The sequence below is a fragment of the Camelus ferus genome, chromosome 31 (assembly GCF_009834535.1).
Source record: "Camelus ferus isolate YT-003-E chromosome 31, BCGSAC_Cfer_1.0, whole genome shotgun sequence".
In the NCBI taxonomy this organism is placed as follows: domain Eukaryota; kingdom Metazoa; phylum Chordata; class Mammalia; order Artiodactyla; family Camelidae; genus Camelus; species Camelus ferus.
In genome coordinates this window covers 13,291,012-13,318,694 of record NC_045726.1, presented here as the reverse complement: position 1 = coordinate 13,318,694, position 27,683 = coordinate 13,291,012, and the positions used below count along the sequence as shown (strand labels likewise).

Genomic DNA, 27,683 nt, shown 5'->3' with positions numbered 1-27,683 from the left:
GGGAGTCCCATCAGAAAGCAAACCTCTCTCCAGAGGAGCTAGAAGGGGTCATAGCCAGCAGGAAGGGGGCTGGCCTTCGGGAGGCCTCTGGGCTGAGCCCGCGGTGAAGGTGGGCCCTGGACACTGGATATGGACTGTGCATTACACATGACTAACATATTTTGGGGCCTCTGTGAAAACACAAACAACTAAGATGTGCAGAGCCATCAAGAAAGTCCTAGAAGGGCCTAAGCCTCAGCAGGAGGCAGGCTACCCAACTCCAACATTCAGAGGAAGGCCAGCAGCCCAGGGGCAGGGTGCGCCTTCAACCCATTCCCGGGGATATCTCTCAGGCTGTCCCCTCTGCTTATTTGAGACCTAGTAAAGGCCTGTATTTTATACTTCCCTAATGAGTTTACTGATCTCTGCTGGTAACACTGGCATCTTCCCCAGAGATGAAATGGATTGTGTGGATTTCACTGGCTCTGTTCAGTCATCCAGCATTTACCTAGCTTTTACCACGTGACAGGTGCTGTGCTCAGCACTGGGAAATGCACAGGCAGACTTTCAGAGCACTTACTGTGTCCCAGCCCTGGGCAAGTCCTTTAGGGACATCTGGTCCTCACAGCATCCCTAGGAGGCAGCCAGTACCATGTCATCCCCATTTTACAGATGAGAAAGTGGAGTCTCAGATAAACTAAACATCTCTTAGCTACCATACCAGACCCCCTCCAAACCATCCATGTAAGCCCCCTTCTCCAGGGATGCTTTTGCCCCAAAGCAGGGACCACTGAGCCAGAACTGAGGACCAAGTTGACTGCGACAGTCAGGATGGGGGCCGGAGCACTCCTAATGGGAGGTCGGGGCCCCTGGGCCTAGGGTTCTGAGGCCTATATTGTCAAGTGGGGTCAGACTGAGCCCTGAGGCTTAGGATTCTCAGTAAGACACTTTATTTGGTGCCTTGTGTAAAACCCTCTCAGGTTGCCTCTGAGAGGCTATTGCTTTGGTAAGGACCAATCGGCCAGCCCCTCACGCATACCCCCTCTCCCACCTTCCTGACCCCACGTCTCTAGCGTCCTGGGCTGGCTGTGGCCTGAGGACACTGTGTCCAGGACAGACAGGCAGTGGGGATGTGATGGAGGCTGCAGGCCTCACCTCCAGGCCTCAGGGGAGCCCTCAAACAGCTGGCACCCTGATTTAGGAAGCCTGAAGTCTCCCTTCTCTGCAGGAGGTCCAGATCCTCTCCCTTTCCCCTCGGCATGGTTTCCAAGTCCCACTGCCAAGCATGGGGGAGGTGGAGGGTGGGGTACCCTGGGGAGGTGGGGCCGTGGGCCAGGACCCCTTTCAAGGCCCAGGTTAGCACTGAAATTCAGGATGCCAGTGGGCAGTGATGATGAAAAGCAGGACTTTTAAGTGGGTTTATTATTTTTTATTTCCCTATGGACGTGCCCTGCCTCACTGACTATACTGGAGGTAGACAGCTCCCTCTGCTGCCCCCTTCATGGGCCACTGCCCTCCCAGAACTGACATCATTTTCTTGCCCCAAAGTTAGGGAAAGATGAGGATGGAGGAGCCTGAAGAACCTCCCGTTCACACGTCTTCCTGCTACGGGAGGGCGGCGGGGCTCCCACGGTCAGGTCTCAATGGGGGGGCTCCTGTCTCTAGGGCTCTCTTTGGGAGGGTACCTGTCCCTTGTCCACCACTGCCTGGGCAGCCAAACTTGGCTGGCCACGTGGCTGTGTTCCTGTCCTGGCTCCTAAAGCCGACGGAAGTCTCAGAGGCTCTGGCTGAAGAACGCGGCTGCACACTGCTCTGGGGCAAGGAGCATGTACGTGCGCGCACCAACGGCCTCTCCTAGAAGCACTTCCCGAAACTCCAAGCTGCAGCCTCTGGCACAGGGAACCAGACACCCTTGCCCTGGGAGGAACCCCGGCACTTCAAGATGCACTGGGGGCATCTTCTCATTTTCTAGAAAAGACTGGAGGGCACAAGAGAGGCCAACCATGAAGTTCAAAGTTGGCCCAGGACCCAGCTCTCCACTCCCAGGGCTCCAATCGCAGGCGCCCCGTTTGGGACGTGGCCTGGTGTGCTGACGAAGGATGCGCTAACGCCACCGGCATCAGTGGAACCCCAAGGGGCCCCGAGGTCAGCCAGGAGCCTCTGGCCCGCACCCTCTCCACCTCATTACCCCTTGGGGAGGTCAGGGAAGGTCAATACTCTGAATTTCTTAAAACAGCCCAAAGGCATTTCTCTTTTCCTATTCCTTTAGTTCTGGGCAGCAGCGGTATGGAGTTTGAAAGAAGAGTGGAGTGCAGGCAGCTGAGTTTCTGAGCACGAATAGGAAAAACAAAACACGACCTCCAGCCCATGGGGCCTGGCCAGGCCACACCGTGTTTTGATAAAGTTATGGTTAGCCAATCCCACACCTATTTTTGGAGGTGGCGGGTAGGAAGTGAGGTACCACAACCCAGATGTTAACATGGAAGGCTGCATGGACACTTTCCAACTCACATTCCACACGTGGGCTTGGTCCTGCTCCCCAGACAGGGCCAGGCCCGCAGTTCAGAGGGGAGCTGGAGGTCAGCAAGGCGGCCGGTGCCCCTGTGCGGCTTCACCTGCCTCGTACACCCCGCAGCCATGCCCAGAGCCACCCCGCCTTGGCGCTTCTCCCTGCGATGAAAGAGATGTGGCTCTGCTGTGGCTGGATGGACAAAACTACCCAGTTCCAGGTCTGTGAGTTTTATTAGTCATTCAACAGAAAAGTCAATTTCGGAATGAACTGGGGGCTGGAAGGGAAACTGGGAGTCACCTCTCCTACCTCCTTATTTTCAGAGGAGGAAACTGAAACTTTAAAGAGATTAATTAAGGAATCAGCTAGTGAGTGAGGGTTAGGAACTGACTTGTGTCCCCCTCCCCTCCCAAACTCACATGCTGAAGCCCTCACTATCGTGTTAGTCCAAATGTGACTGACTTGGAGAAGGGCCTTTCGAGAAGTAATTCAGATTAAACAAGATCATACGGGTGGGCCCTAATCCAAAATGACTGGTGTCTTTAGAAGAGGAAGAGACACAGGGATGTGCGGGCAGAGGAAAGGCCACGCGAGGACACAGTGAGAAGGCGGCTGTCTATAAGCCCAGGAGAGGGGTCTCGGGAGACATCAACCCTGCTGACACCTCGGTCTTGGGCTTTTCAGCCTCTAGAACTGTGAGAAAATACATTTTTCTTGTTTTTTTTCTTTTTCTTTTTTTTTTTTTTTTAACATTTTTCTTGAAGCCACCCTGTCTGTGGCGTTCTGGTACGCCAGCCCAGCAAACTAACACAGTGATAAACCTCAAGAGTCTCAAGTTTTTGGCCCCGTGTTGTTGCCAATACCCTGGAAAGCCCCCAGCCAGGCCTTCCGGAAGCCTGGCCCACAGGGATTTCTTTCAGGGGTGACATCCCCCTTTCCTTCCCAGGGGATAGAAATGGCAGATTCAGGCATAAAACTCGCCCTAGGCCTGAGTGCAGGGCTTACTTCCCAGAGCCTGGAGGGATGGTGAAAAGGTGGGGGCTGTCTGTGCTGGGAGTGGGGGGGCCTCTTGCATGACCAGGGACACCAGCTGGCTCAGCTCCAACCACCATAAAACCTTTCTGGAAAACTTCACTTTCTTCAGTCTAGGTCTTTTATTTTGGGTTAAAAATCCCACTCCACCCAATTCCAATCTGTCCTAAGTGAACAGTGTCTCAGGACACCTGGAATGCCAGCTTTTACAGCTCTATTAAGGCTTGTGTAGAATCCTGCTGGGCAGCTAGAGACGGCAAGCCTTCCCCATGGCTGTGGGGCTGGGGCCACACCCCTGCTCACCCACAAGCAAACACGGCTTGGCTGAGCGCCGTTGGCTTCACACGTTTGGCCCCTGGGCGGTGAACCGCATGAATTGTGGCTGCTCAGTTCAGTAGTGCCTTTGGCAGGCTGGTGCCAAGGTCAAGAATATGTCCAAGCACGAACCTGGCTGAGGAACCGTCCTGCACCCTGAGGTATCTGCATTTGCTCATATTTTAAATAATCCCTCAAGAAACTCTTCCAATGTGCCAACCCCGTGCCGAATTCATGGGTCAGTGCAGAGCATTACATAGGATTTACTGGGCCTTTTTGTAGGATTGGATAGAACTCCCGGCAAAGAGAAGTTCATCTTGTTGGCTACCCCTGTGGGAAGGGCCACGCACTCCAGGAGACAATGCAGGTTTTTAGAGATCCTGTCTCAGGAAGGGAGGGGTGTGTCTCAGACATATTGTTAAGGTTCCCTTTCTGTTCCCTCTGGAAACCAAAATATAGTCTCTGTCCCCGAATACTGTCTGTATTGTACTTACATCTGTGTGATTTGCAGATGTGATTTGTAATGTGGTTCCTCTGGGTTCTTGGAAAGGGCCTTTGCCAAGTGTCTCACAGGTGGTGTTGACCTTGAATTCCTTACAGAAAGGACTGAGTTGCGATCACACTGTTTGTCCAGCCCCAAGGCAGGGCGTGGTGCACAGTGGATGCCCAACATCCTAGTAAGGACAGCCCTCTTACTTGACACAGCCATCAAGGTGAGGTGATAGTTATCGACAACTTTCTGAGCTCACCGTCAGAGCACCCTAATACATCGGTTAGAAAGCTTCAGCCTGAGGTCACCTGGTCTATACTTTCTGGGGCCTCACTGACCAAAACAGAACACGGTCCCCTCTGGGCATCCAGTCCTCCTCACCTTTTTCTGGAAGCCCATGGCGGGGATGTTACACCTCACACCAGCATCTTCCTCGTGGTTGCAGCCCTGAGACTCGGCATTGAACTTGCAGTCTATGATGGATTTCTCATTTCCGGTGCACTCAATTTCATTGAGATGGATGGGTCCTATCCCTGTGGATGGAAATGAACGTGCGCTATGTAACCTTCTGTAGGAAAGTTTCTGGAATAGAGTGGGGGTATAGCTCAGCTGGTAGAGCGCATGCTGAGCATGCACGAGGTACTTGTTCAATCCCCAGTACCTCCATTAAAAAAAAAACACAAAAACCAATCATGTCATTCCCGGTCTTAAAACTCTGTGACAGTGTCTCAGTGCATCTCAGGGTAAAACAGCTCAGCCCCACCAGCCTCCTATGGAGCGTTTCCCTCTGCCTGGGCCCTCTTCCTCCCTCTCCTCAGCAGTGAACTCCTGCTCACCCTTCAGGGTTGGGCTTCAGTGCCACTTTGATGACACAGCCTTTCAGCATCCTGTCTAAGCAGGGCCCCCAGGTAGTCTCCAGTGAGCTGTCTGCTTCACGCTGCACTCAGGTAGCTCTGTGATCAGTGTCTGTCTGCTTCCCAAGGGGCTGGAGGCCCCACGAGGGCAGGCATCACGTTTGTGTTCCTTTGGAATTCCCAGCCAGAGCCTGGCAAACATAAAGTGCTACAAACAGCACCTGAATGGCTGTCCTTGATCAATAAGTGCCCGTTGGATGTCAGCCTCTATGCCAGGTGTCGGGGACTCACAGAAGGGAGAGGTAGGCACCTACCATGACGCGCTCACACTTAGTGCCTGGCGGAGGCCGACACTTTACACAAAGACTTATAATGGGGTAAAGCATAAAGCGGAGGTGACAACCTGTGCTTTGGAGCCCAAAGGAGAGGGCCGTTGGCTCTATTGGGTGGTAGTGGGTTTTCTGGAGATACCTGGCACCTGGGCTCACTGAGGCCAAAAATTAACTTCCAGGAGCCACCTATGGTAATAGGTAAGAGCCAAGTTTCCGTTTCCTTGGAAATTCATAAATGATGAAGCTTCTAATTGCTTGGAATTTTATAAAATTTATAAAAACACATCAGGAACTCTGGCTGGAAATATCTAAGGACTGAGAGCAGAAAAGCTGTGCAAAACACAGACCCTAAACAGAGACTGTGACACAAGCAGGGCCACAGCTCAGGAATTAAGATGGGCAGCAACCTTGGTCTTGAATATCCGGTTAGATCACAGGCTTGTTTGATGAAGGTGAGGATGATGATGATGGTGATGATGGTGGTGATGATGATGGTGGTGGTGATGATGGTGGTGGTGATGGTGGTGGTGGTGATGATGGTGGTGGTGATGATGGTGGTGGTGGTGGTGGTGGTGATGGTGGTGGTGGTGATGGTGATGGTATCTAATATTTACTGAGCACTTACCATGTGCTGGATTCTGTCCTAAACACATCATTTATATTAACTCATTTAATCATCCCAACAACCCAGTAAAATGGTCCCCAACGGGGACCAAAGATTAAATAACTGGACTGACGGAGGAACCAGGATTCAAACCAGGCAATCTGACCCCACAGCTTGATCTTGCTGAGTTTCTGAAGCTCATTCAAGAGAGTCAAGAGAAGAAACCCTATGCTAGAAAATAGCCTCAGTCTGAGAGTAGCTTCAGCCCCACAGGCCTGGGGCAGAAACAGGATGCTGGGGAGAAGCCACATCCAACCCCTCAGAACAATGTTATGGACTCTGGACCCACAATAGACTCTGCAGGTTGCCACCAGATTTTTTTATTTTTTCTTTTTTAATTGAAGTATCACCACCAGATTTTTAGGAGCACAGTGGAATCGGTTAGGACAGGCACAGCGCTCTGCATGTTACGAAAGTCAGCACCATTTCCGGAGACTTCTGTTTCAGCGTTACACGCACAGCATGCTCTGTCAGTATTTCTGATTGGGGATATCAGGCAAACGGGTTTGAAAGGCACAGCTCTAGAGCTGCCCTGTCCAGTGCAGCAGCCACTGCCTCGCTGAGCACTTGGAATGTGGCCAGTCCAGCCTGAGACGGGCTTCAAGTGCAGAAACACACCCTGGATTTCAGAGAGTTAGCACACTACCCGTGAACTATCTCAGTAATCAAAGTCCTACCGATTGCCATGTTAAAATTATACTTTGGATATACTGGGTTAAGGAAAGTAGATTATTAAAATGAATTTCACCTGTTTCTTTTTCTTTGTTCTTTACACGGCTACTAGAAAAAGTAACATCACATACATGGCTCACGTTATATGTCTCATGGACAGCTGGGTCTGGAACGTTGAAACTTCTCTACCAAGAGTTTGTTCAGCTGACCCTGCTTACGCAACTGGAACTTACACCTTCATTCGTTCATTCATTCATTCTTCATAAAATGAATATTCCCACAGTGCTGTGAGTGGGGCGTGGGGGCAGGCAGGTGTATAAACAGAGAGCTGGAGTCCACATGCGTTCACAGGGTCTCAGAACACAGAGTGCAGTGCCTGCTTCTGCCCTAACATCCATCCTGGTGATGAGAGCAGGTCTCAGAATTACAGGAGGCTAGAGAGACAGAACCTCAGACATTGTGAGTCTGGTGAAGAATCTGAGGCCCAGAAGGTTGCTCAAGGTCACCGAGCATGTAGGTGGCAGGGCTGGGACGAGGGCTCAGCCTACCAGACTCTCAGGCATTGCCCTGTCACCACCCTCACTGTGGGTGTGGTCACTGGATCCACCGGCTGGAGCCAGGACTGAGAACTGACCCTGTCTGCTCTGTGACTTGACACTGAATGTGGACTTTTCCCTTTCTGCCTACCAGAGTTGATCTGCCCCGCATGGTAGAAGATAATAAATCAGCCAATGGTTCTTTCAAGAACAGCACTGAAAATGCCAAATGTCTCTTTCTCCCAGAGTTCCATAGGCCCTTGGAAACCTTTGGCAGCTCTGGGCAGTGAAATAATTAGGTCAAATAGCACACGCCCATGATAAATGGAATGTTTATGTCATCCAGTGCTTGTTTATTCCTCAGCATGAGTGGTCTTTGTCCTGTAGGCCTTGGGAGACCACAAACCAACACATTAGCCAATTAGTACCACGGACTATGGGAATATTCAAGATCCAAGGGAACCCAGAAGAGCTCACCACTGGGAGGTGGGGGGTGAGGTCTGTCACGTGGCATAACTGCCTGCTAGCACGGTGCAATGTTCAAGTCCACCCTAGACCCCCAAACTTCAGCGCACCCCAGGAAGCCTGCAGGGATTAGAGAATGGAGATAGAGAGGTGTCCTGAATGCGAACAGGCTGAGACAGGTAAGTAGGGGGACAAGCCCAAATCTGAGAGTTAGAAGACTTTCAGTCTTTCTCTGCCACTAATTATCGGCCGATCTCAGGCTCGTTCTCTGGAGCCTCAGAGTCCTCATCCACTGGACTGGATGACCACTGAGCCCCTCTGCAGCAGTGCCATCTCTCCCGGGTCCCCTGGGCAATTATTTCCTCCAGGCTGTGATCAGTGACCTCACCGCATTCCTTGCTGTGGGACAATGGTCCTATTCTGACTGATGGAAACATCCTCTCCCCACAGGATAGGACACTCCCCCCTTCACCTGCATCCCACTCTCCTTCTTCCTCACCCCTCCCAACTACGGCAGCCCCTGGTTGGCAGCAGCCTCCCTGGGGGTTGACACTGAAAAGATTCCAGTCTCCCTTGCTCAACATACAGTTCTCCGGATGAGGGCTGGACACTCACTGGGCCGCAGAGTCTACTGGGGGCGAGGACTCCCCCCTCTGTAGGACCAGGGTTGGCAGAGATCAGTGTTCTTCACAGGGGTCAGGAGGGAGAGCGGTCCCTTGTCTTGTCATGTTTACAACACTCCTCTCAACAGGGCGACCTGCTTGAAAACCTCCCAATACTTTTCTTCTTTGCTCCAATGACATTTGTTTGGGACACTTAATAAAAACCAGGCTACTTCTTATGTTAGTGTCTCATGACACTGGGCGAAGGGCATTCTGTTCCCAACCTCTAGTGGCAGGGAGAGAATATTTGTGGTGCTAACCCAGGGTGGAAAAGTAAGGTGACATCTGGGATTCTGTTGTGCCCAGGGTGGTCCACAGCCTGATGAATTCTGAGGCCTCCTCTGGGCAGAAGGGCCTGGAAATTGCAGCATTCTCAGTGGGGCCGTGCGAGCAAGCACAGGGTTAAGAGCTGGGAGACCTCCAGAAGAGTATTCATTGGCTGCTAATAAGTGGTCTCATCATCTCTGGGCCTCAGCTCCCAAATCCATAATATGGGGACTGGATGTTCCCTAAAGCCCTTCCAGCTCCGACCGCCGCGGTGGAGGCCCAGCATCCTCCAACAGAGCAGCAGCTGCTGGAGGGAGGAGGCAAAGGAAGAAAAGCCTGGAAAGCACAAGGCCAGCCAGCGCGGAGCTAGGCGCCCCACGTGACACTGTCCGTGAAGGGAGGCCACGGCACGTCCTCCCCGGTCTTACCTTGCCCCAGCCGGGAGCCCGTGATGGCCTCTTTGGCGCTGCCGAAGCCCAGCTCCCTGCAGACCACGCTGGCAGACACCAGGTCCCACTTGTCGTCACAGACGGTACCCCACTCTCCGTTCTTGAGCACCTCCACGCGGCCCTCCCCGACGTTGGCACCGCCTCTCAACCGCACCAGGGGTTGCTGAAGAGAGACACACGCTCCTGCTGAGCGGAGACGCTGATGGTCCCAGCGTACGCCCCTCCCTTCCCGACCACCACACTCCAAACCCAGGCCCCAGGCTCGGGCCGGCCGTGCCGGGTTTGTGTGTGCGCACCCCCTACAGGGGAGGAGTGCGCATGCTCACTCCGCGTGGTGCGCATGCTCCCTCTGCGTTGTTGGCTCTGCTGCGAGCTCCCTTCGCGGGCTTCTCGTGGAGCTTCGTCCCTGGACCACTCGGGAGCCCTCGTCAGCTCGTCACCCCACCCCATACTAGCCCGAGGACCTTACCACCTGCCCTTCCCTCCACTCCCTCACTCCAGAACCTCAAGCTTCAGAGCTACAGAAAGAAGCTCCTACCCCCAAAGTCTGCAGATTCCAAACGGATGGTAATTCTATCGTAATTCTATCATGCTGGTAACGGAGTGCTGTGGTCCAGCCCTGGGGGAGACTCCAGGGCACTAAACAGATCACTCGGCAAGGATCCTGCTCTGCAGGCCAATGAGATGAGGGAGGGAGAAGACAGGGAGCTAGAGGGCGGGGCCTCGCCAAGAAGGCAGCCAAGAACGGATGTGGCCAGGGGATGGGGAGCCTCACACTGGTTAAGACCAACATCTGTCCTGGAGCTGGGCTGTTTACCACTTCTGCTCCCGCCAACCCTGATTCTACTCCACGTCCAAATCAGCCCAACTCTTCAGAAGATGCAGCCCCACCAGATACACCGAGAGGGTTGGGCGGTTACTGTTTAAATACCCCAGTTGCTCACTGACAGCCTGGGAGCCTTAATCACCTTATGAGGTTTACTTAATTGCACAGGAGTAAGACCTACTCTTCACCAGCATCTTAATCCCACTGAATCTCACCTTACAGGATGGGAGGCGGGTCATTCAACTCCATCTGTCCACATACCCTGGTTTGCATCAGCCTCTGTGCATGCATGTGTGTGTGCACGTGGGTGTGTGTTGCGGTGGGGAACTCAGAAGGCTGCGAGGCTCTTAGTTACTGCTGATTCCGTCTGATTTAACACAGAGGATGTAAGGGGTGACTGGGCAGCCCTTCTAATTGTGTTGATCAGACCAGAGTCATTGTTCTACTGTGACCTGTGCAGTCCTCAGCCCGGGACTCCTTTCATCCCACCCACTCAAAGCAGGCCTGGTTGGAGGTGGTGTTTTTCAAGCATTAATGTACACCAGCCACCTTGAGGGCCAAGGCATCGAAGAAGAACCTGTGTCTCCATCCTCCAACTGAGGTCCCCACTCGGCCACACCTCTCTCCGCCACTGACTGTGCCTCCTGGCTGCCATGGCAGGGTGGGGTGCTGCGACAGCACCCAGATTTGCAGACCTCAGGGACTGACCCTGGCACTAGGGGGAGAAGAAAAGAGGGACGAGGAGGGGTACAAAGCCTCCACTGGCTTCTGGAACCTTCATTCTAGCTTTAGAAAACACAACAGGACTACTGGCCCCAGCCGTGGACTGCTGTAGAACCTCTCCCTTCCCCCACTTCCCTTCCCAAGCTGCCTAGCTGGATTCCAGGGCCCCCTTCCCATGGAGTGGACCATCTGTGACCCAAACTTAAGAGGCAGAGTCCTAAATAACCTCGCTGCAGCTGGCAGTGGCCAGGCAGAGTCAGCTGGCCTGGGAGGAAAGAAAGAAACAGGGGAAAATGTGATGTAACCCTCGCTTGCTCTTTTTATTTTTATTTTTTAATTGGTTTGGTATGAACTTGATTCCTTTGCTTTCAACCACACAGTAAGAGGAATTCCAAAACAGTAGGCCTGGTATTCTGGATGACACATGAGGAAAGCTCAGAGGCCCAGGCTGAGGCTGTAGAAAGGATGTGGCCGTCACATCCCGTTGGCAGAGGGGCAAGCAAGGGGCTGCAGGGGGGCTGGCCCTGTCCAGGAGTGCCTGTGTGGCCTGGCTGCACATGTGTGATGTGTGGTGGGGTCTGTGCACCTTAGAGGCCCCTGTGGGGACGGAGCGGGGCAGGGCTGGCTGCCGGCTGGAAGTGCCAAGAAGACATCCCCATTAGTTCCCGCACCCTCTGGTTGATGGCTGGGCTTGCTGCGTTCATTTCCCTCCTTTCCTTTAAAGCTTCTTCTTGTGTCCAAGTACACCACCCTGGCCTGGGAGGGGGCACCCAGTGTGGTTTATCTGGCTCCTCCCCTAGTTTCCAGGGGATGAATGTTATCACCCCTTGCCCGAGAGCAGGTCGTTTGATGTTGATGGAGAGGAGAGACTGGAGACGGCAGAGGGGAAAGATGGGGCAGAGACAGGGAGAGGGAACAGGAGACACAGAATGAGGCTGCCTCGGCTTGGGGAGGGGCCGCTACTCCAGCCCCATCTCCTGGACCCAGCTGACACCCGCCCCCATCAGAGCCCTCTTCCCTCCTCTCACCCCTGAGGTGATCAGAGCTGACTTGGAACTCACTCCAGCCCAGGGCACCGATTCCCAAGTAATCAGGTTTTATCTGGCACAGGAATCATTCCCTAAGAAATGATTAACTATCTTTCCTGCCCGCCCTCTCCTCTTCCCAGGTGCTATTCCCACGCACTGGCCCAAAATAGCAGAGACCCTTTGTGGGGCTATGAAAACAGGAGGGGAGGACAAAGAAAAGCCTCCTAATGATTTACGAGGGAAGATCAGAATAGGACACTTTCTCTTCTTCAGGGGACGTGCTGAGCCTGCCAGGGCTGGGGTGATGCAGTCAGTTGAAATGGGGATAATTTATGTGAACAGATGTACATCGACATCCCTTGCATACACTCACACGCACACACATGTGCTGGTTCACAAACATACAACGTGAGAGCGGGTACAGGTAATACAGTGACGGCACATTCCCATTTACTACCCTGGTGGAAGCTTTTAAAAAATTGTTATTCTTTCTGTTGTAGAATAAACGAAAAGATGTTTGAAAACCTTTGTAGCTGATTTCATGTGCTTTTGAGGTTTGTGTCCTGTCTCCAGGATGCTTGATTCCTTCGGGAATCGTGCAGGAACCCCAGGTGTTCGCCCCTCACCCCACCCTTTGCACGGGTCCACAGACCGTGCACAGCGCCTGTGATGGTCAGCAATGAGGCACAGTCCTCTCCTGGGTATTTGTCCTCTACAAAGGGGACTCTGGTTGGGGAGGGAAGTGGAGCAGCAGTGCTGGAAGGGCAGGTGGGGGTGCTAACGATTTGGGGCAGGGGCCCAGCTGCTTGTCACCCCTAGAGGTGGCATCTTTTGGTGAGGCTGGCCCTGACAGGGTCCTCTACCTTCCTGCCCTCTAGAAAAGTGGTCTGAGCTGGGGCAGGCTCTCTTCACCTCTCTTGGGGGTCCCTGTCTGCTCACTTAACCACCAGCCCGCCCCTCCAGGTGCCAAGCGGCAGAACTCCTGCTTCGTCCTCACCTCTGGCTTGTAGGCTTTCCGGAATCTCGAGGGTCCATCAGGGCTGAAGACCTGGCCGGGCACACAACTCACCACAGCCGGCAGTCCATTCTCACAGGTGACGTTCTTGACAGGGTCTAGTGACACCTGAGTGCCCAGTTTGCAGCTGGAGATGTGGGCCTCCGTGCCCATGCAGTCCATGGAGAACGGCCAGTAGCGCTGCTTCTTACGGGCGGCGAACATCCTGCGGAAGGCGAGACGGGGCAGGTGACCGGGGCATCGTGGTGCCCACCTCTCCCTCCTTCCATGACTGGGCCTTGGGCCCCTGCCCAGGGCCAGCCACTGTGTGGCTGCTGGGGATCTGGTGGTGGAACCAGACGGGCATGGTCCCTGCTCTTGGAGCCCAGTCCTGCTCCAGAAAGTCTGCAAGTACCTCAGCACCTTGGTCATGCAGGGCCTGCTCTGGGCCTTGGGGAGCAGGACCTGGAAGGGTGGTCATGGCCTCCTGCCCCCTGCAGCTCACAGTCTAGGAGACAAAAGACTAACTCAGCGTAGTGAGATAATACTAAGCCTGTAAATACAAAGTGCAAAAAGGGCTCTAAAAGAGATGAATACAATGGAATATTGCTCAGCCATAAAAAAGAATGAAATAATGCCATTTGCAGCAACATGGATGGACCTAGAGATGATCATACTAAGTGAAGTAAGTCAGACTGGGAAAGGCATATATCCTATGATATCACTTATACATGGACTCTAAAAAAGTGATACAAATGAACTTATTTATAAAACAGAAACAGACTCACAAACACAGAAAACAAACTTACGGTTACCAAAGCAGAAAGGGGAGGGGGAGGGATATATTAGGAGTCTGGGATTAACAGATACACGCTACTATATATAAAACAGATAAACAACAAGGTCCTACAGTGTAGCCCAGGGAATTATAGTCAATATCTTGTAATAACCTATAATGGGAAAGAATCTGAAAAAGAATATATACATATAAAACTGAATCACTTTGCTGTACACCTGAAATTAACACAATACTGTAAATTAATGATAGTTCAATAATAAATAAATTAATTAATTGATCAATTAAGAAAAAAAGAGAGAGATAAGCGCCCTGGTCCCAGGAACCCCTCAGTCCTGGGCAAATGGAATGGTTGGTCACTTTAACATGATCTGTTGTGGTTCCCTGTCTTTATTTCCCTTTGTTGATGAGCAGGATAAGTTGAGTATAAAACTCTCACAATGATAGACAAGATTAAAGGTGCAAATCCACTGAGAAACAATGAGAACAGACGAATTACCCCACCTGCTGAATTGGCTTTGTTGTGGAAATTACAATGGTGATGAAACTCAGCCACAGACCACACCAAATCTTCACCCAGGAGTCGGTGGGACGAGGCTGTCTCCATGTCACATCCTAGGGAAGCTCTTTGGCTATATTGTGTGTTTTTTTGGTGTTTTTTTTTTTGGAAGGCAGAATATGGATCAAGGTGAGTCAAAGTCCTTTCTAAAATGATAACCAATCAACAAGTAATGACTCAGTTAACGGAAAGGAAACTGTGCCTCAGTTTCCCCATCTCCAAATCAGAAGTGGCAGTGGGATCTATGTCATAAGATTGGTAGGAAAGTTATATGAATTAATACTTGTAAAGCACTTACCACAGTGCCCAGCATTTACAAATTTACTTAAATGTAAGTTACAAACCTAAATGTTTCTAAATAAATAAAAACCATATTGGTTAAAGGAAAAAAAGAAGAGATGAGAGAAGGGAGGGAGCCTGTGGCTGCAGTGATGATGGATGACTTCCTGGAAGACTGAGTTTGAACTGGGCCTTGAATGATGGCCGGATTTGAAAAAGGGGAGAGTGGGGAGGACGCCCTGTCCTCCTGTGCTGTCTTGGGTCTTTGGGGTCTGTGTGCTTGCCCCTGATTGGCAGAGCTCAGTGAGCTGCCAGGCAGAGTTGGACAGCATGCAGCTGCCCAGTCGAGCGGAGGCCCAGGGCAGGCTGGCCCTGAATGCGCAGAAGCGGGTCTGTCCCTGCTGGTCTAGTAGGCCTGGAAGTTTCTGCGTTGTCTCAGAGTCAATGAGAAGTTTCTGCGTTGTCTCAGAGGAAGGAGAAACCCTACAGATGCTCCCAATATCTTTCCTTAACTAAAAATTGTGACTGGTAATAATTCTACTGTACCTGCGGGTACAATGACAGAATCTTTGAAAAAGGACTATCTCGGAAAAATTCATAGTGTGTGCTCAACATTGCTACAGCCAGAGCAGAGAGCTACACCAGAGGACTGTTAATGATTCCAAGAGCCACTGCCTTTTCCCACTTCCTGGAAGGCCCTGCACTTGGAAACACAGCCTCCAGCTTGTTTCCCATGACACCCCCACATCGGACTGGAGAACATGCTGGGGGTGGTTACAGCTTGTTATGACTCCCCACAATCAGGCCAGAGAACACACCCAGGGGATGTCAGCTGCACAAGGAGTGGTCAGACCTCACTGAACTGGAACACCTTCTTGCTCCCAGCTTTCAGTGACCACCACCCTCTCCCAGGCCACAGAGGTACTAAGTTCTTAATATAGAGCGAAGCACCCTCAGCAGACACAGAGCTGCTCCTCCTTCCCCAGACAGGCCCCTGCCCTCTTACGTCAGCTCACAGGAACTCAACTGTGATCCTCCACAGGCCTCCGCCACCGGCAGCCCACCCCGCCCCCGTGATTCACTTCGGGACAGGCCCCAGGGGATGCAAAGATGAGGCGCTGGGGAGGATGGGTGGACAGCCCCCTCCAGGCCTGGTGATTGGTGGGTGACTGGAGTTAGAGGAGAACCTTGGCCAAGCAGGAAGCCTGCTTGAGAAGGAGGTGTCTAGGCCAATGGCTGGGTAGCTAGAAGAACACTGAACTGAACTGCTTCAACTAAAATTCAGAAGTCCTCCTGGCTCTCCCCAAGTCAAGACAGGAGCCAGACTTTGTAGGGACTCTGCCAGCTACTGAATATGTCTATTCCAGTTATGCATTCTGGAACTAGGGAGGTAACCACAGAATGGGTTCAGGGACCCACCGAGGCCCTGTGAGACGGACCTGAGCTAAAACGCCATTGGTCACCTGACGTCCACACTCTAACTGTGGGCCACAGTGATGTTTGGGCCCCTGGAATCAATCTCTGTTCAGAGCCGGTGTCCATGGGTTCCTGAAAGTTCTGATTATTTCCTTTTCCACAATGCCCAGTGACCTTGGGAAAAGGTCGTAGGTCCCTTTGAGGAAGGCTGGGGGAATGACTAACAGTACAAATTTTTGGCAGTGTGCCACGGTCCTTCCTCAAGGGGGATCCCCCCCTTCTTTTCTTCATTCAAGGGTTTCTGGGTCTGTAAACTGGCTTAGGCCTGGAAAACGATGGAGGGGCCACGATTGTCTGCTTTTATGATTCAGGTTAGATTTTTGTTCTCTTGACTTAGAACGTTCCTGCTTTTACAGATCAAGTAAAAATTTAGTAGGCTTCCTGTTTTACTTCTGGGAGCACCAGGATCCAGCCAATGAGATCAAGTAGCCAACGCCATGGGCCTGCGGGAGTCGGACTGGTCTGATGGCTGCTTTGACTCTGCTGGCCATGCGGCAGCCATGCCCACCTTCCTCTGACCTTGATTGCTGTCAGTTGGCCCTGACCACTCCCCGAATCCAATTACTCCCCTTGCATTGAGGTTTTGCAACCTGCAGTGACTACAGCTTCCAGCATTCGGTCTGGCTTACAGAGAAGAGTGGTCAGGGACTCTTAAGAATGCCAGGGCTCCCCTCACAAATTCATTCCTCGCAGTCATGGCAAACAGTGTGTCTCTGGACCCTCCCAGGGTGGGTGAACAGGTCTTAGAGGACAATTCCACTCCAACATTCCAGTCTCCCCAAGCCTCTGTACCCCTTCCTCTACATGAAACCAAGGGGTCCAGGCATCTCTGATTCGCTGTGGGGGGCCTCCTTCGGGTCTCTGTTTCATCCAACCTACCGAAGTGTTAGTGCACCCTCCTGACTCCCAAGAAGCGACATGGGACACAGCATCTGCTTAGTGAGCTCGTATCCACAAATCAGTATCAATATTGGGGTCCTGTTTTAAGAAAGGAAAAAAGGACTACGAAACGTTCCTGGCCCTGGGGGATGGGCCCTGAGACTTCGGCTTCATCAGTTTAGAGGTACGTGTGTGGCTCCCCAGTTCAGCACAGAAGTCAGCTCGTGACTCACTCTGGGGCGAGCCTATGAATGCAGAGGCCTCTGGTGGACCTGTGAGTGACCCCGCCAGACTCTTCTGATGTGGTGGGGGGAGTCAGGGGTGGATGACAAGCAGAGCCTCTGATGAAGAGTTCTAGTCCTGGCCTTGGGGATAATTCTAAGGCCACTGAGTAAAGCCACCAACCCTGCAGGTTAGTGGAGGGAGCCAGGCTAGAGAGGCCTCAGATGCTGCCCAGGTGAATTTCCCTCAGGGGCCTGGTGGATGCCTGGAGATCACTAACCCACCCCAGCTGGAATCACTTCTTAGAGTGAAGGCCTCCCCGAGGCCTGCCTTGGGGGCGTGATGTCAGCAACAGCAGTGACAGGCAGCAGGAAGGGTGAAAGGGTGGTGGGGAAAGATGCTACTGGAAGGCATGGATTCAGGGACCACGCAGAGTGTGGCCGTCACTCTGGCTCTGAGGCCTCTGTTGTCCTCAGTCTCTGAGCAGGGCTCACAGATAGCCCTGTCCCCAGGCCAGTCTTGCTCCGGCTCTCAGACTTACCAGTCAGCCCCTGGGGAGGGCCTGTGGGGAGCAGATAGGCCCTGCCTCCAGGGCGGAGCAAAGCTGGAGCCAGGTCTGAAGTGCGGAGAGCACTCCCTGGAGCAGCTCTGGCAGAAGCTGCTTTGTGGCCCCTTCAGGCCTGGGTCTCCTCCTGCGCAGCCTGAGGGCTGGGCTAGGGGATGTCCAAGGACCCCACTCTTCCCTAACAGCTTCTCCCCAGTCCGCCTCCCAGCTGCCATCTCAGCCACTAACAGTGCCACTGAGGCACAGAAACTCTTCCCAGCACGCCTCTCCCTTTTGGGGCTCAACTGTCAGTAGCATCTCAGAGACTAACACATGATGTCAAAGACAAGCTGAGACCCAGAAGGTTTTCGCTTACCCACCACGGCTGCTCTACACCATCTCCAGCGAGAGGGCTGGAGAAGGAGCTGGTTTCCAGTGTCTGTTAATCGTCTCCCATCTTGGCTGAGGGGACTGCCCACCACCACCTCTTCGGATGCCTCCCAGCCTTGGAAGCCTTTTCCTGCCCTCATTTGAAAAAGCAAAGCCACAGACAGAGCGGGAGGAGCCAGGAGGGGGTTTAAAATCCAGTACATGAGAGGACTTCCCTGGGCCCAGTTGCCAAAAGGGATCTGAGATCTGCAATCTCTCTTCAAAACCAGGAACAAGACTCTGGACCTTCTGCAACTGAGAAGGTGGCTTTCAAATGCCATCTGAACAGGATGGCACCCCATCCTGCTCTGGGCAGGGCTGATGGCAGACTTTCTGCTCCCAGGACTGGGCTCAGACCTGTGCCAGGCTGGGGGCTCTGGTGGGGCCAGCAGGTAGGAGGTCTGTCAAGGAAGGGGGCTTGCTTTTCTTGGCTCTAATTGGAAGGAAAAGCTGAGATGGTGTCTCCAGGGGAGGAGTTGGCCAGCTGGCAGGGGTTCACCAAACTATTTAGAGGATGGGGACCACCCTGCTCACCCCCCTCACTCTGCCCTGTGCAAACAGGAAGGTCTGGGCCATGTCTGGGGGTGGCTGGAGTGGGAATCACCACTCTGATCGCCTGCCCAGCTGGGCAGCTCCCCTGCCAGCACTCATCCTCGTGGTGGACTGGGGGCTCTGACCAAAGGCAGCCAGGCCAAGCCCAGGCAGGGACGCAGCCTGCACTGACCCCAGGGATCTGGAGGGAGAGCTGGGGTGGAGCCCCCGTCTCCTGGCTTGAAAGCCACTTCTCTCTTTGGCTTGAAAGGAGAGAGGTAGTCTTGTCAGTCTGCACTCTTGGAGGAGTCTGAACCCTGTCACTGGGGACCCAGGTTTGGATCCTGGATCTGCCCCTTTCTAGTTCTGTCATCCTTCTCTGACTTCATTTCCTCAACTCTGAAATAGACCCCTGCTTCCTAGTGTTGTGAGGATTAAGGACTAAGGACAGAGCCTGGCACACAGTAAGCCTTCTGTAAAAACAGATGATTATTACCCTCACGAGAGGAGGTAGGACGACCCCACGACCAGACGATACACCAGCTTGTCATGGGCTGAAAACCCTTCACTAGACACACACTCTGGCCAAATTACTCTAAATCTCCTTTTCCCCTTGGGAGATATTAACTTTGGAACCTATAACAGGATGGCAAGATTTACTCAGGATGTGTGTGACCGAATCAAATGGATCAGTTTCTCAATTTCCTAACAGTTGATGCAAAATCCCAGGGTTCTCAGGATAACCATTTGCTGCGGGGACCCCGGGGGCCCGGGACCCTGCAGAGATTACTCTTACAACGAGGCAGGGCCAGAGCCCAGGAAGCCACACTCTCCGCAGCAGTCTTACTTGTACACTTTGGTGTTGTACGTCTTCTCCCCAGGGAAGCCAAACATGCCGCAGACCACGCGGGAATTCTTGGCCGTCCAGTGCTTGTCACAGATCTGTTTCCAGGTCTTGCCCTCCTTCACCTCCACGTAGCCCTCTGTCACCGGGGTGCGCTTGCGGTAGGCGGAGAGGATGGCTCGGATCCGGATGTCCTCCACCTGGATGTTCATGTTCTAGGAGGAAGGAGATGGGTTACCTTCCTACTCTGGCCGTGGAGAGGTGACAACAGCCTGGGCACTCAGCTATAGCCTGCCTCTCCCCTTTGGTCCTGCAGGGGGCTTAGGGGGGTTGTGGGTGCTCCCGGAGAGCACACAGCATGAGGCCACAATTATCAAGCATTGTTTGTGGGAGGTCGAATGGCTGCAGGGACCACAGGAGAGGGAGCAGGGGTGACCTGTGCAATCAGAGACTTGGAGGACCCTAGCCTCCTCCTGCAGGGGTCTCAAAATGAGAGCAGAAGAGAAAACGTGTTCCTTGAATTTCATGTTCAATAGTAAAAATAATTTGCATGTTTGCATTTTACTCCAAAGCATACGTGTGCATGTGTGTGAGTGTGTGTGTGTGTCTCCCCTTTATCCTTCGGTAAAGCTTCCCCCTCCCCCACCCCCTTTCCGTGGCAGTGAGCCAAAGGCCGGACCCCACTAGGAGAACACAGAAGAGGCTGGGGGTGGAGGGCAGGCTCCCGTCTCATTGCAGTGTGACCTCTCCTCCCCAACCCCGGCCACTGAGCTACAGTGTCCCTGCCCCAAGTCTACACCCACGTCCCAGGGATTTAGTAGGACAAGGGGCCTCGGGAGGCCAAGCTGGGTGGAGGACCAGGGATTCCCTGGGATTTGCAGTGATAGCTTTTATGTTTTTCCGAGGCTCACCCAATCTGTCCCCAGACACCATGGGAGTTCCTGAATCCCTCACTCTCAGCCCCTCTTCTTTCTGCCCCGGCCTGTGCCCAGCAGGGCCTCAGTACATGCTCTATGTTCATCTTCCCACTTAATCCTCAAACAGCAGAATGAGGAGGTTAGCTGTCATCATCGCTATTTTCCAGATGAGAAAACTGGGTGACTCCAGTGATCTTCGCAGGACCACGCAGAGGCAGGGAGCATTGGAGGTACAGGGTGACAGGCTCCCCGAGCTGAGCCAGGGGAGCCGGGCAGGGGTGCTGGCATGGAGGAACCCAGGCACCCGAGTGTCCAAACCCCCGTCCAGCCAGGATGCAAATGAACCACGAGGTTGAACAGGACCATTATTTGGGTGCCCAGGGATTCATGTCTCCTTGCCACTGGCTTCAGGGTGCAAAGCCAGGCCCTGATTCCCCGGTCCTGCAAGGCGGCGGAAAGTATGCAGGCTGGGAGGGGTGGCATTTGGCCCTGCTTCCTTTCCATGCAGAGCGGAAAGAAAGCCGCCAGTGGCAGGATTATGTCTGCCACCCTGGATTCTGGATCCTTTACAGCACCCATTCAGGTCACAGGACCTGTGCCACCGAGACACATGGATGGGGTGAGCAAGAAAGGCCCTGAGGTTTAGACCCGCCAGCCCCCTCCTGCATCTTTGCATCTCAGGAGGCCAGGCTAGAATTCCAGGAAAGTGACTGCTGTGGCATCACCCCTGTGGCTTCATGGGGCAGGCAGGCTGGGCTGACTTTATGAAATTCACAGATCACAGATCCACCCCCCACACAACCCCAACCCACCCCCTGCATCAGCACCACCACAGGCTAAGGGGAGATGTGATGGGTGAATCCAGCAGGAGGAAGGCCTGGGGTTGGGGGTGGGCTCAGCAGACCCTTGTCTTGATGCAGAGCAGCGTCCCCTCAGCAGAAGGATGACTGGTGGGTTTTGGGATGCGGGAAATGATGTTGGGAGAAGAGAAAGAGCCAGAACTGATGTCACTGTCCTTGTTCTTCTGCTGACTCACCGCATGTGTGTGCACCTGAGTGTTTACAGTGTGTCTGTGTGTGTGTGTCTCTGTGTGTGTCCATGCACTTGTGCACATGTCTCTGTGGAAGTGCACTGCCTGTGTGTGTCCGTGTGCAGGATGATGTGCATGTGACTGCGTTGTGCAGAGTGTGTGTGTCTGTGCTCCCACGTGGTGAAGGAAGATGCAGACGGTTTCCCTCCAAAGCCCGGGGAGAGCGGTCAGGTAAGCTCCACATTGATCGTTCCTTCCAAATGGAATGTCTTCTCCGTTCTCCCTCCACAGAACCAATTCCTTCCTGTTCTCTTGGGCTCAAATCCACTTCATTCATTTCATAAAACACCATCTCTCCCCTCCACGGGCTCTGCCAGTCTTCCTCCCTATGCCCCAACCACAGGGCCCTGTCTCTTTTCTGAATCATAACGATCCTGAGGGCCCTCATTTATCAAATACCAGCCAACTCACTACCCATCAGGCTCTGTGCTCAGAACTTTACATCCATTCCCCTCCTCAGTTCCCATGACAATGGATGAGAGAGCCAGTGGGATACCCGTGTTACGGGTGAAAAATGAGAAAACTCAGCAAGGTTTTGCATCTTCTCCAAGTTCACACAGCCACTAAGTCGATAAAGAAGGGTGAAAACTGAGTTCTGACTCCAAGCCCGTGCCCCAGGCTCGTAACCACGGGACTCTGAGTGGTCCTCACCCTCCCGTCCGCACCCCACTCATTGCCAGTATTAAGCCGAGCCTCACGTGGCAGGGCCTGGGGCTCAGCCTGCTCGGAGGTCCCTTCCAGGTCTACACGTTCGAAGTCCACATTTGAAGTCCACCCTGCGCCCCGCCCGGAGGAGCCGTGAGTCAGGCCGGAGTGGACGTGAGGGAAGACAGAACTGCCTCCCAGCTGCCCTTGGACTTGGGCCAGGGGGCGGCGGGGAAACCCTCTGTGGCTCATATTCCGTGCTCGCTGCAGGCCAATGAGCTCACGTGGGCCGCTCAGAGCCCTCGGTGCAGGAAAACACACACGTACACGGAGAACGTCCCTCCTGACCTCACTGCTGTGGAATCTCTTCCACAACCACAAGTGGTAGGAATTTTTTTTCCCAGAAGTTCAACTTCAAAAGAGAAGAGTTGAAATAACCATATACACGGCTTCCTTTTCTAACAAAAGTCTCTCTAGACTTGCGAGTTGCACGTTAAGCCCAATAGCCCAGAAACTGGCCATGCGTCTGGCACGTTTTAAAATTCAAATTAAAGTCTGAATGCGGGCCCGCTTGCCAGAGACAACAGTTCCCCCGGCTCTCCAAAAGGCTTTCCTCCGAGGAATTCACAGAATCTTCTGGACTTGTCCTACTCAAAACGCATCACCTCCCCAGGGAGGGCCTGGGCCCTGGGAATGATTATCACCCGCTTCCAAAGGGGAAACTCAAGGTGCATTGAGGCCATGACCTGCCCTGCTTTAACCAGTGGGTTGGTGGAAAAAAAAAAAAAAGGCCAGTGAAAGGTCCAGGGCTGGTCTCCCAGTCTTGTGCTTGAATGACATTTCACATTTGCAGCATCTGAGAATGACTTGCAAATTCCACAATGTGACAGTCTGGGGCTGTTGCCAGTGAGGAAAAATCACCAGTTTTGAAAGTCTCATTGGAAGTTGCATCAGGGAGAGATACAGGGAGAGCAAGGCTAGGCACACCAGCAAGCAAGCCTTTAAGAAAGTACTTCACAGTTTGTCTGAAAGTCGGCAGGAGGCTCATCGCCCCCAGGGGATGCACATTTGCAAGGGTCAGGTCTTAGCCCAACTCTCCTCCTTCCCTCCCTCTAGAAGCCATGATTTAATATCAGCCTAGGCCTCCCCACCCAAGAAGTTACCTTGGAGTGGTGTCAGGTGGGAGGACCGTGATGGAGATACACCAGTCCGCCATCATCCCAGCCAGCACGCACGACGGGTTAGTTCTGCATGACTTCTGCTCATTTACAAGTTCCTTCCCTCCACAGTGAACAGGGTCCTGCATCTTGCTATCAAAACCCTTAGCTTTCTTTATTCGACTATTTTTTAAAACGGCCTTCCATGTAGAGATCTGTTTTCCCAAGTACCATGCAGGCACCTTCCTCAGCTTCTCAAACCAAACACCCCCAGGACGTCCTTAGTCTTTCCTCCTCTGACTGATGGAGGCCCCCAGCCCTCACATGCCTGTTGCTCCCTCTTCCTCACTCTCACGGCCCATCCTGGCCCAGCCGTGCTTTTCCTGTCCTTTCGTCACCTTCCCACTCCCACTCTTACAGGTGTGCAGTGAGAACCAGGGAAGTAAGAATCGGGCACCACAGCTTTGTCATTTCACAGGGACTCGTCCAGATGGAAGGGCTGACCCAGCCCACCTCACACATGGCCAGCACACCTATCCAGCTGACCACCGTGCACCCGCGTGTCTGGCTCAAACCCCTCCCGTGGCTCCCCCAGGTCTTACGCTCCTGGTTGAGAGCCTTCCTGGTCTGGCCCACCTCATTCCTTCCCTGCCCTTTTTCCACCCACGAGCATCCCTCACTGCCAGGCCAGCATCACTCTTTTAACACCAGCATCAAGCTCCTCCCTGCAATCCTTTTTTCCCTCCTCTCTACCGATCAGAATCCTCCTGACCCTTAAGGACAATCTCATTCATCCATTTGAAAAATCCCTGTTGAGTGCTACGATGCCCCAGGCACCCTGTGAGGCCCTGGGACACTTCAGGCAACCAGATGGACAAGCCTCCTGCTGCCGTTCATGCCCGTTCATGCCCGAGGTGGAAAGAGAAGCCTCACCTCCTCCATGAAGCCCCCTCCCTGAACATCTCATCCACACAGATTCAGCTTCTTTGTTCCTCCAGCATTTCTGAGCCCCTCAATTCGACCTGGGCTTCTGCTGACTATCTATACAACCATTTATCTTTCCACAGGTTTTTGCCCCCTCATCGGACTGTGAGTCTCTTAAGGACAGAACGGTGCTTTATTTTTTATTTTTATTTTTGTATTCCCCAAGGCAACTAGTGCCAGACATGACACACAGTGGGTCCTCATACATTTTTTGAATAAACTAATAGCCATTAAAAAAAATCCAGTGACAGGAATTCAGCTTAACCAGCAACACTGGGTTCTCAAGCCAAAAATGTAATAAAGACTGCCTTTATTCTCTGTTTAATGCAAAATAAACAGAGAGGCTTGCCTCACCTCGTAGCATAAACACTGCTTGTGTGACCTACGGATGGACGAGGACTTTATCCATGTGTCCGTTCTTTTGTCATTCAAGTTATTTAACACCCTTCCCTTTCCCCCTCGAAACCTGATGCTAATAGTTATTGAACTGAATTAAAAGCTGATCTGATCATCAGTGTACGTTTAGACAGTTTATCTAAGTGAGAATTATCTGTAAACAGCATGAGGCATGTGGTACGCACGGGGAGAGTCTGGCTACACTGTCATTATCCCCTTTTGAGGATCAGATCAGGAATTCACAGCCTAAGAAGCTGCTGGGAACATTCTCTAGCCAGTGATTCCGCCTGGCCAGAAGGATGAAAGGGAAGAGGGAAGGCAAGGCCGAGATGTCTGTTGCTCAGCTGTGTGTGATGGAGACCAGTGGGGTGGAGGGGTAGGGGTGGGAGTGGTGTGAGCGCTGAGGTCATGTGGAGCCATCAGAGGAAAAAGCCGGCAGGCAGTCTGGGACCTCCTCCTATAAATCAAGAGTTTTTCAGTGCTGCTGGAGACTCTGTTTCATTTTCCAACCTGAAAGCAGTGGGGTAGGTAACAGAGGCTGCTTCTTTGGAGAACAGGCTAGCCGTGCTGTCTGCAGGAAGCTGGCAGGACACCTGCTCCGGCAACCAGTCCCTCTGGCCCAGTGGGGGTGCTGAGGCCACAGACCAGGCGAGTCCTGGGCCACGCCAAACGGTCCAGCCCGCTCCCCGGTGGGGTACCTGATGCTTGGCCTCCTAGCAACCATCACCATGGTGACGCAGGAACGACTTATGAAATCGTCTTCCTCCCCTATTGGACAGAAAACTTCGGGAGGGCAAGACCGCCCTTTCAGTTCCTCTATCCCTTGATTCCCAGGGCCGAGTATAGGGTCTGGCACTCAATTAGAACGTACTGAATGAATGAATAAACAGACACAACACGCAGCTGCCTTAGCAACAGCCTCATGGGGACGGGCTGGGGGGATTCCTCGGCGTTGAGTCCTCCAGCAGGGCTGAGGTGACTCAGTGAACCACCTCGGCCCTCTGCCACCACCCTCACCCTGGTCCACCCTACAGAATGGATCTGCCCAACCAGGGCAAAGAGGGGCTTTCTCTAGCCTGGCTCCAGCCCCTACTTCTTCCCTATAGCACGCCTCCCCCTGGTCCCTCCCCACTAACTTCTCCCTTTCCGAACTGCCACATAGCGCTCCATGTAATCCACACTGTTCAAAGTCCCAGTACATACCGCCGTTCATTTACTTCATCTGCAGAAAATTATAACACTGCTTATTCACTTATTTCATCTCACAAGTGAGTATGACATTACGTACTTATCTCATCTCACAAACAATTATAAGGTATTTTATCATTTTCAGAGGGTTGTTGGTGTAGCACCCTGGCCAGGAACCGGTTTCCCGGATCTGCCAGGATGCTCCCCAATTCCGAATAGTCTGTTCTGTTAGCTGCATAAATGCCCTTTTGCTTTTCAGATGCTGTGACCTATTTTCAGTTGGGAAAATAGGTCACCCCAGAACTACTTCTCTTGTGCCCCTTGTGGTGGCTGGTGAGCCTGGACCATGCAGAGGCCCTTGATAAACAGCATCGTGGAATGTGAGCGCCAGACAGAGTCTGATACATCTCCTCGCCCACGCTCCCTGTAGGCCGGGAGAGGAAACCCAGGAACGCTACATGCGGTGGCTTGGCTTGACAGCTGGGCAAGTCTGGGGATTCAGAGGCTGTGGGTTCCCACGGTAGCCCCTCACTCCTTTGCTGAAGAGCCCAGCACAAACTGCCCACTTGCGAGCATTCCTCCTCCTGCCACAGCAGGAGGCCGTCCAGCTCCCTTGCGGCCGTTGGGGGGAAGTAGGGCTATATTTAGCTTGGAAGGACCACCATCTTCCAAACTGCACAGGGATGAAAACAGACCCCCTTTCTTTCCTAAAACACCCAGTGTAACCTGTGGCACCTCCTCTCTGGTGGGGTCGGAGTGGGTGGGGGTTCGAAACTCCTGGCCACGAAGTGTTTGGACCTTTCTATAGTTAATTACTTCCTTTCAGGCTCCAGGCTGCCACCCCTAGGAGCCCCCAGATACTGATGAGATAAGGCTGCTTACTAAGAGGAAAATGAAGCATTTGGCAGCTTACTGTGACTAATAAAAACCTGGACTCCTGGAATTTAAAAAATTCACAACAGCCTCGTCCCTGTGGTTAAGAGGAGAAGAAAGAGCTTTTCAGGTCTCCGGGCCCTTCCAGAAGGGTGTGAGGGATCAGAGGGGAGAGGTACTAGCTTCTCTGCACTGTTGGGAGGTGAATATCCATCTCCAGGCTCCATCCTCAGCCTCCCACTCTCGGCCCCTCCGGGCCTCCTGAATCACCTCCTGTCACAAAGGAGAAACTGAGACTCTGGGGCCACGTCGGGGACAGGCTACCCTAACTCTCACAGCCGGAGGATTTCCAAGCAGTTCTGGGAACCAAACTGCCTTTGCAAAAGAGCCTTTTAAAAACGGGTAGGGAGGAAGGTGGTGCGGGGAGGTGAAGGAAAAGGAAAAGACCTGTGTGTTCCCTGAACTGACAGCACATGGCCCCAGCCATGAGCCTTTCCGTGAGCACATGACTTAGCAATGTGCAAAACAGCCAGTGGAGAGAGGGCTGCTCAGAAGGGCATCTGGATTTGTAATCTCTCCTTATCTAATGCTTTTTCCAACTTGTCCACCGCCACAGACAGGAAACAAAGCCTCTTGATTTAAGAGCCTCTGAAATCCTGGGAGGTGCGGTTGGAGCTCTGTTTTCTAGGTTTAAAAAAGGTCTGTTCGCTTGAAACCACCAGTATTTCACATTTTATTATTTGCTCCTGCTGACCGCTTTTTAAGAAGGTGTTGAAAATTGGCCTAAGACTCATTTTCCTTTGGAAAATGCTGTTTTACGGTGAGGTGTCCAGAGACCCAAGAAGGGTCTGTCGCTCTGGACACAGAGCTGTAAGTCTCAGGCGCCAATGGGACCAGAATTCAGGGGTCCTGCCTTCCACTCTCGGGCCTAAAACTTAGACCACAGGAAAGGGGAGACTGAGATCCTTCTCAGTTAATTTTCTGGATGAAATGAACCAGGGCTGGCGGGTCAGTGGTAAGGTGAATCTACTGCAGCTCTTTCTAGTCCGCAAAGTACTTTTACAGAAAATCATCTGA

The 27,683-nt window shown here is 52.8% G+C and overlaps 1 protein-coding gene across 1 annotated transcript in view; it reads right to left on the bottom strand.

The window, feature by feature from the left end:
• Positions 1-27,683, bottom strand: part of LOXL2 (lysyl oxidase like 2) — an 89,666-nt gene that overhangs the window by 20,806 nt on the left and 41,177 nt on the right. Inside the window, exons 4-7 of the mRNA XM_032470934.1 lie at positions 19,360-19,571; positions 12,801-13,023; positions 9,206-9,389; positions 4,707-4,858 (exon numbers count right to left, since the gene is read on the bottom strand). Of these exons, the coding sequence (XP_032326825.1) occupies positions 4,707-4,858; positions 9,206-9,389; positions 12,801-13,023; positions 19,360-19,571 (771 nt within the window). The remainder of the gene's footprint in view (positions 1-4,706; positions 4,859-9,205; positions 9,390-12,800; positions 13,024-19,359; positions 19,572-27,683) is intronic.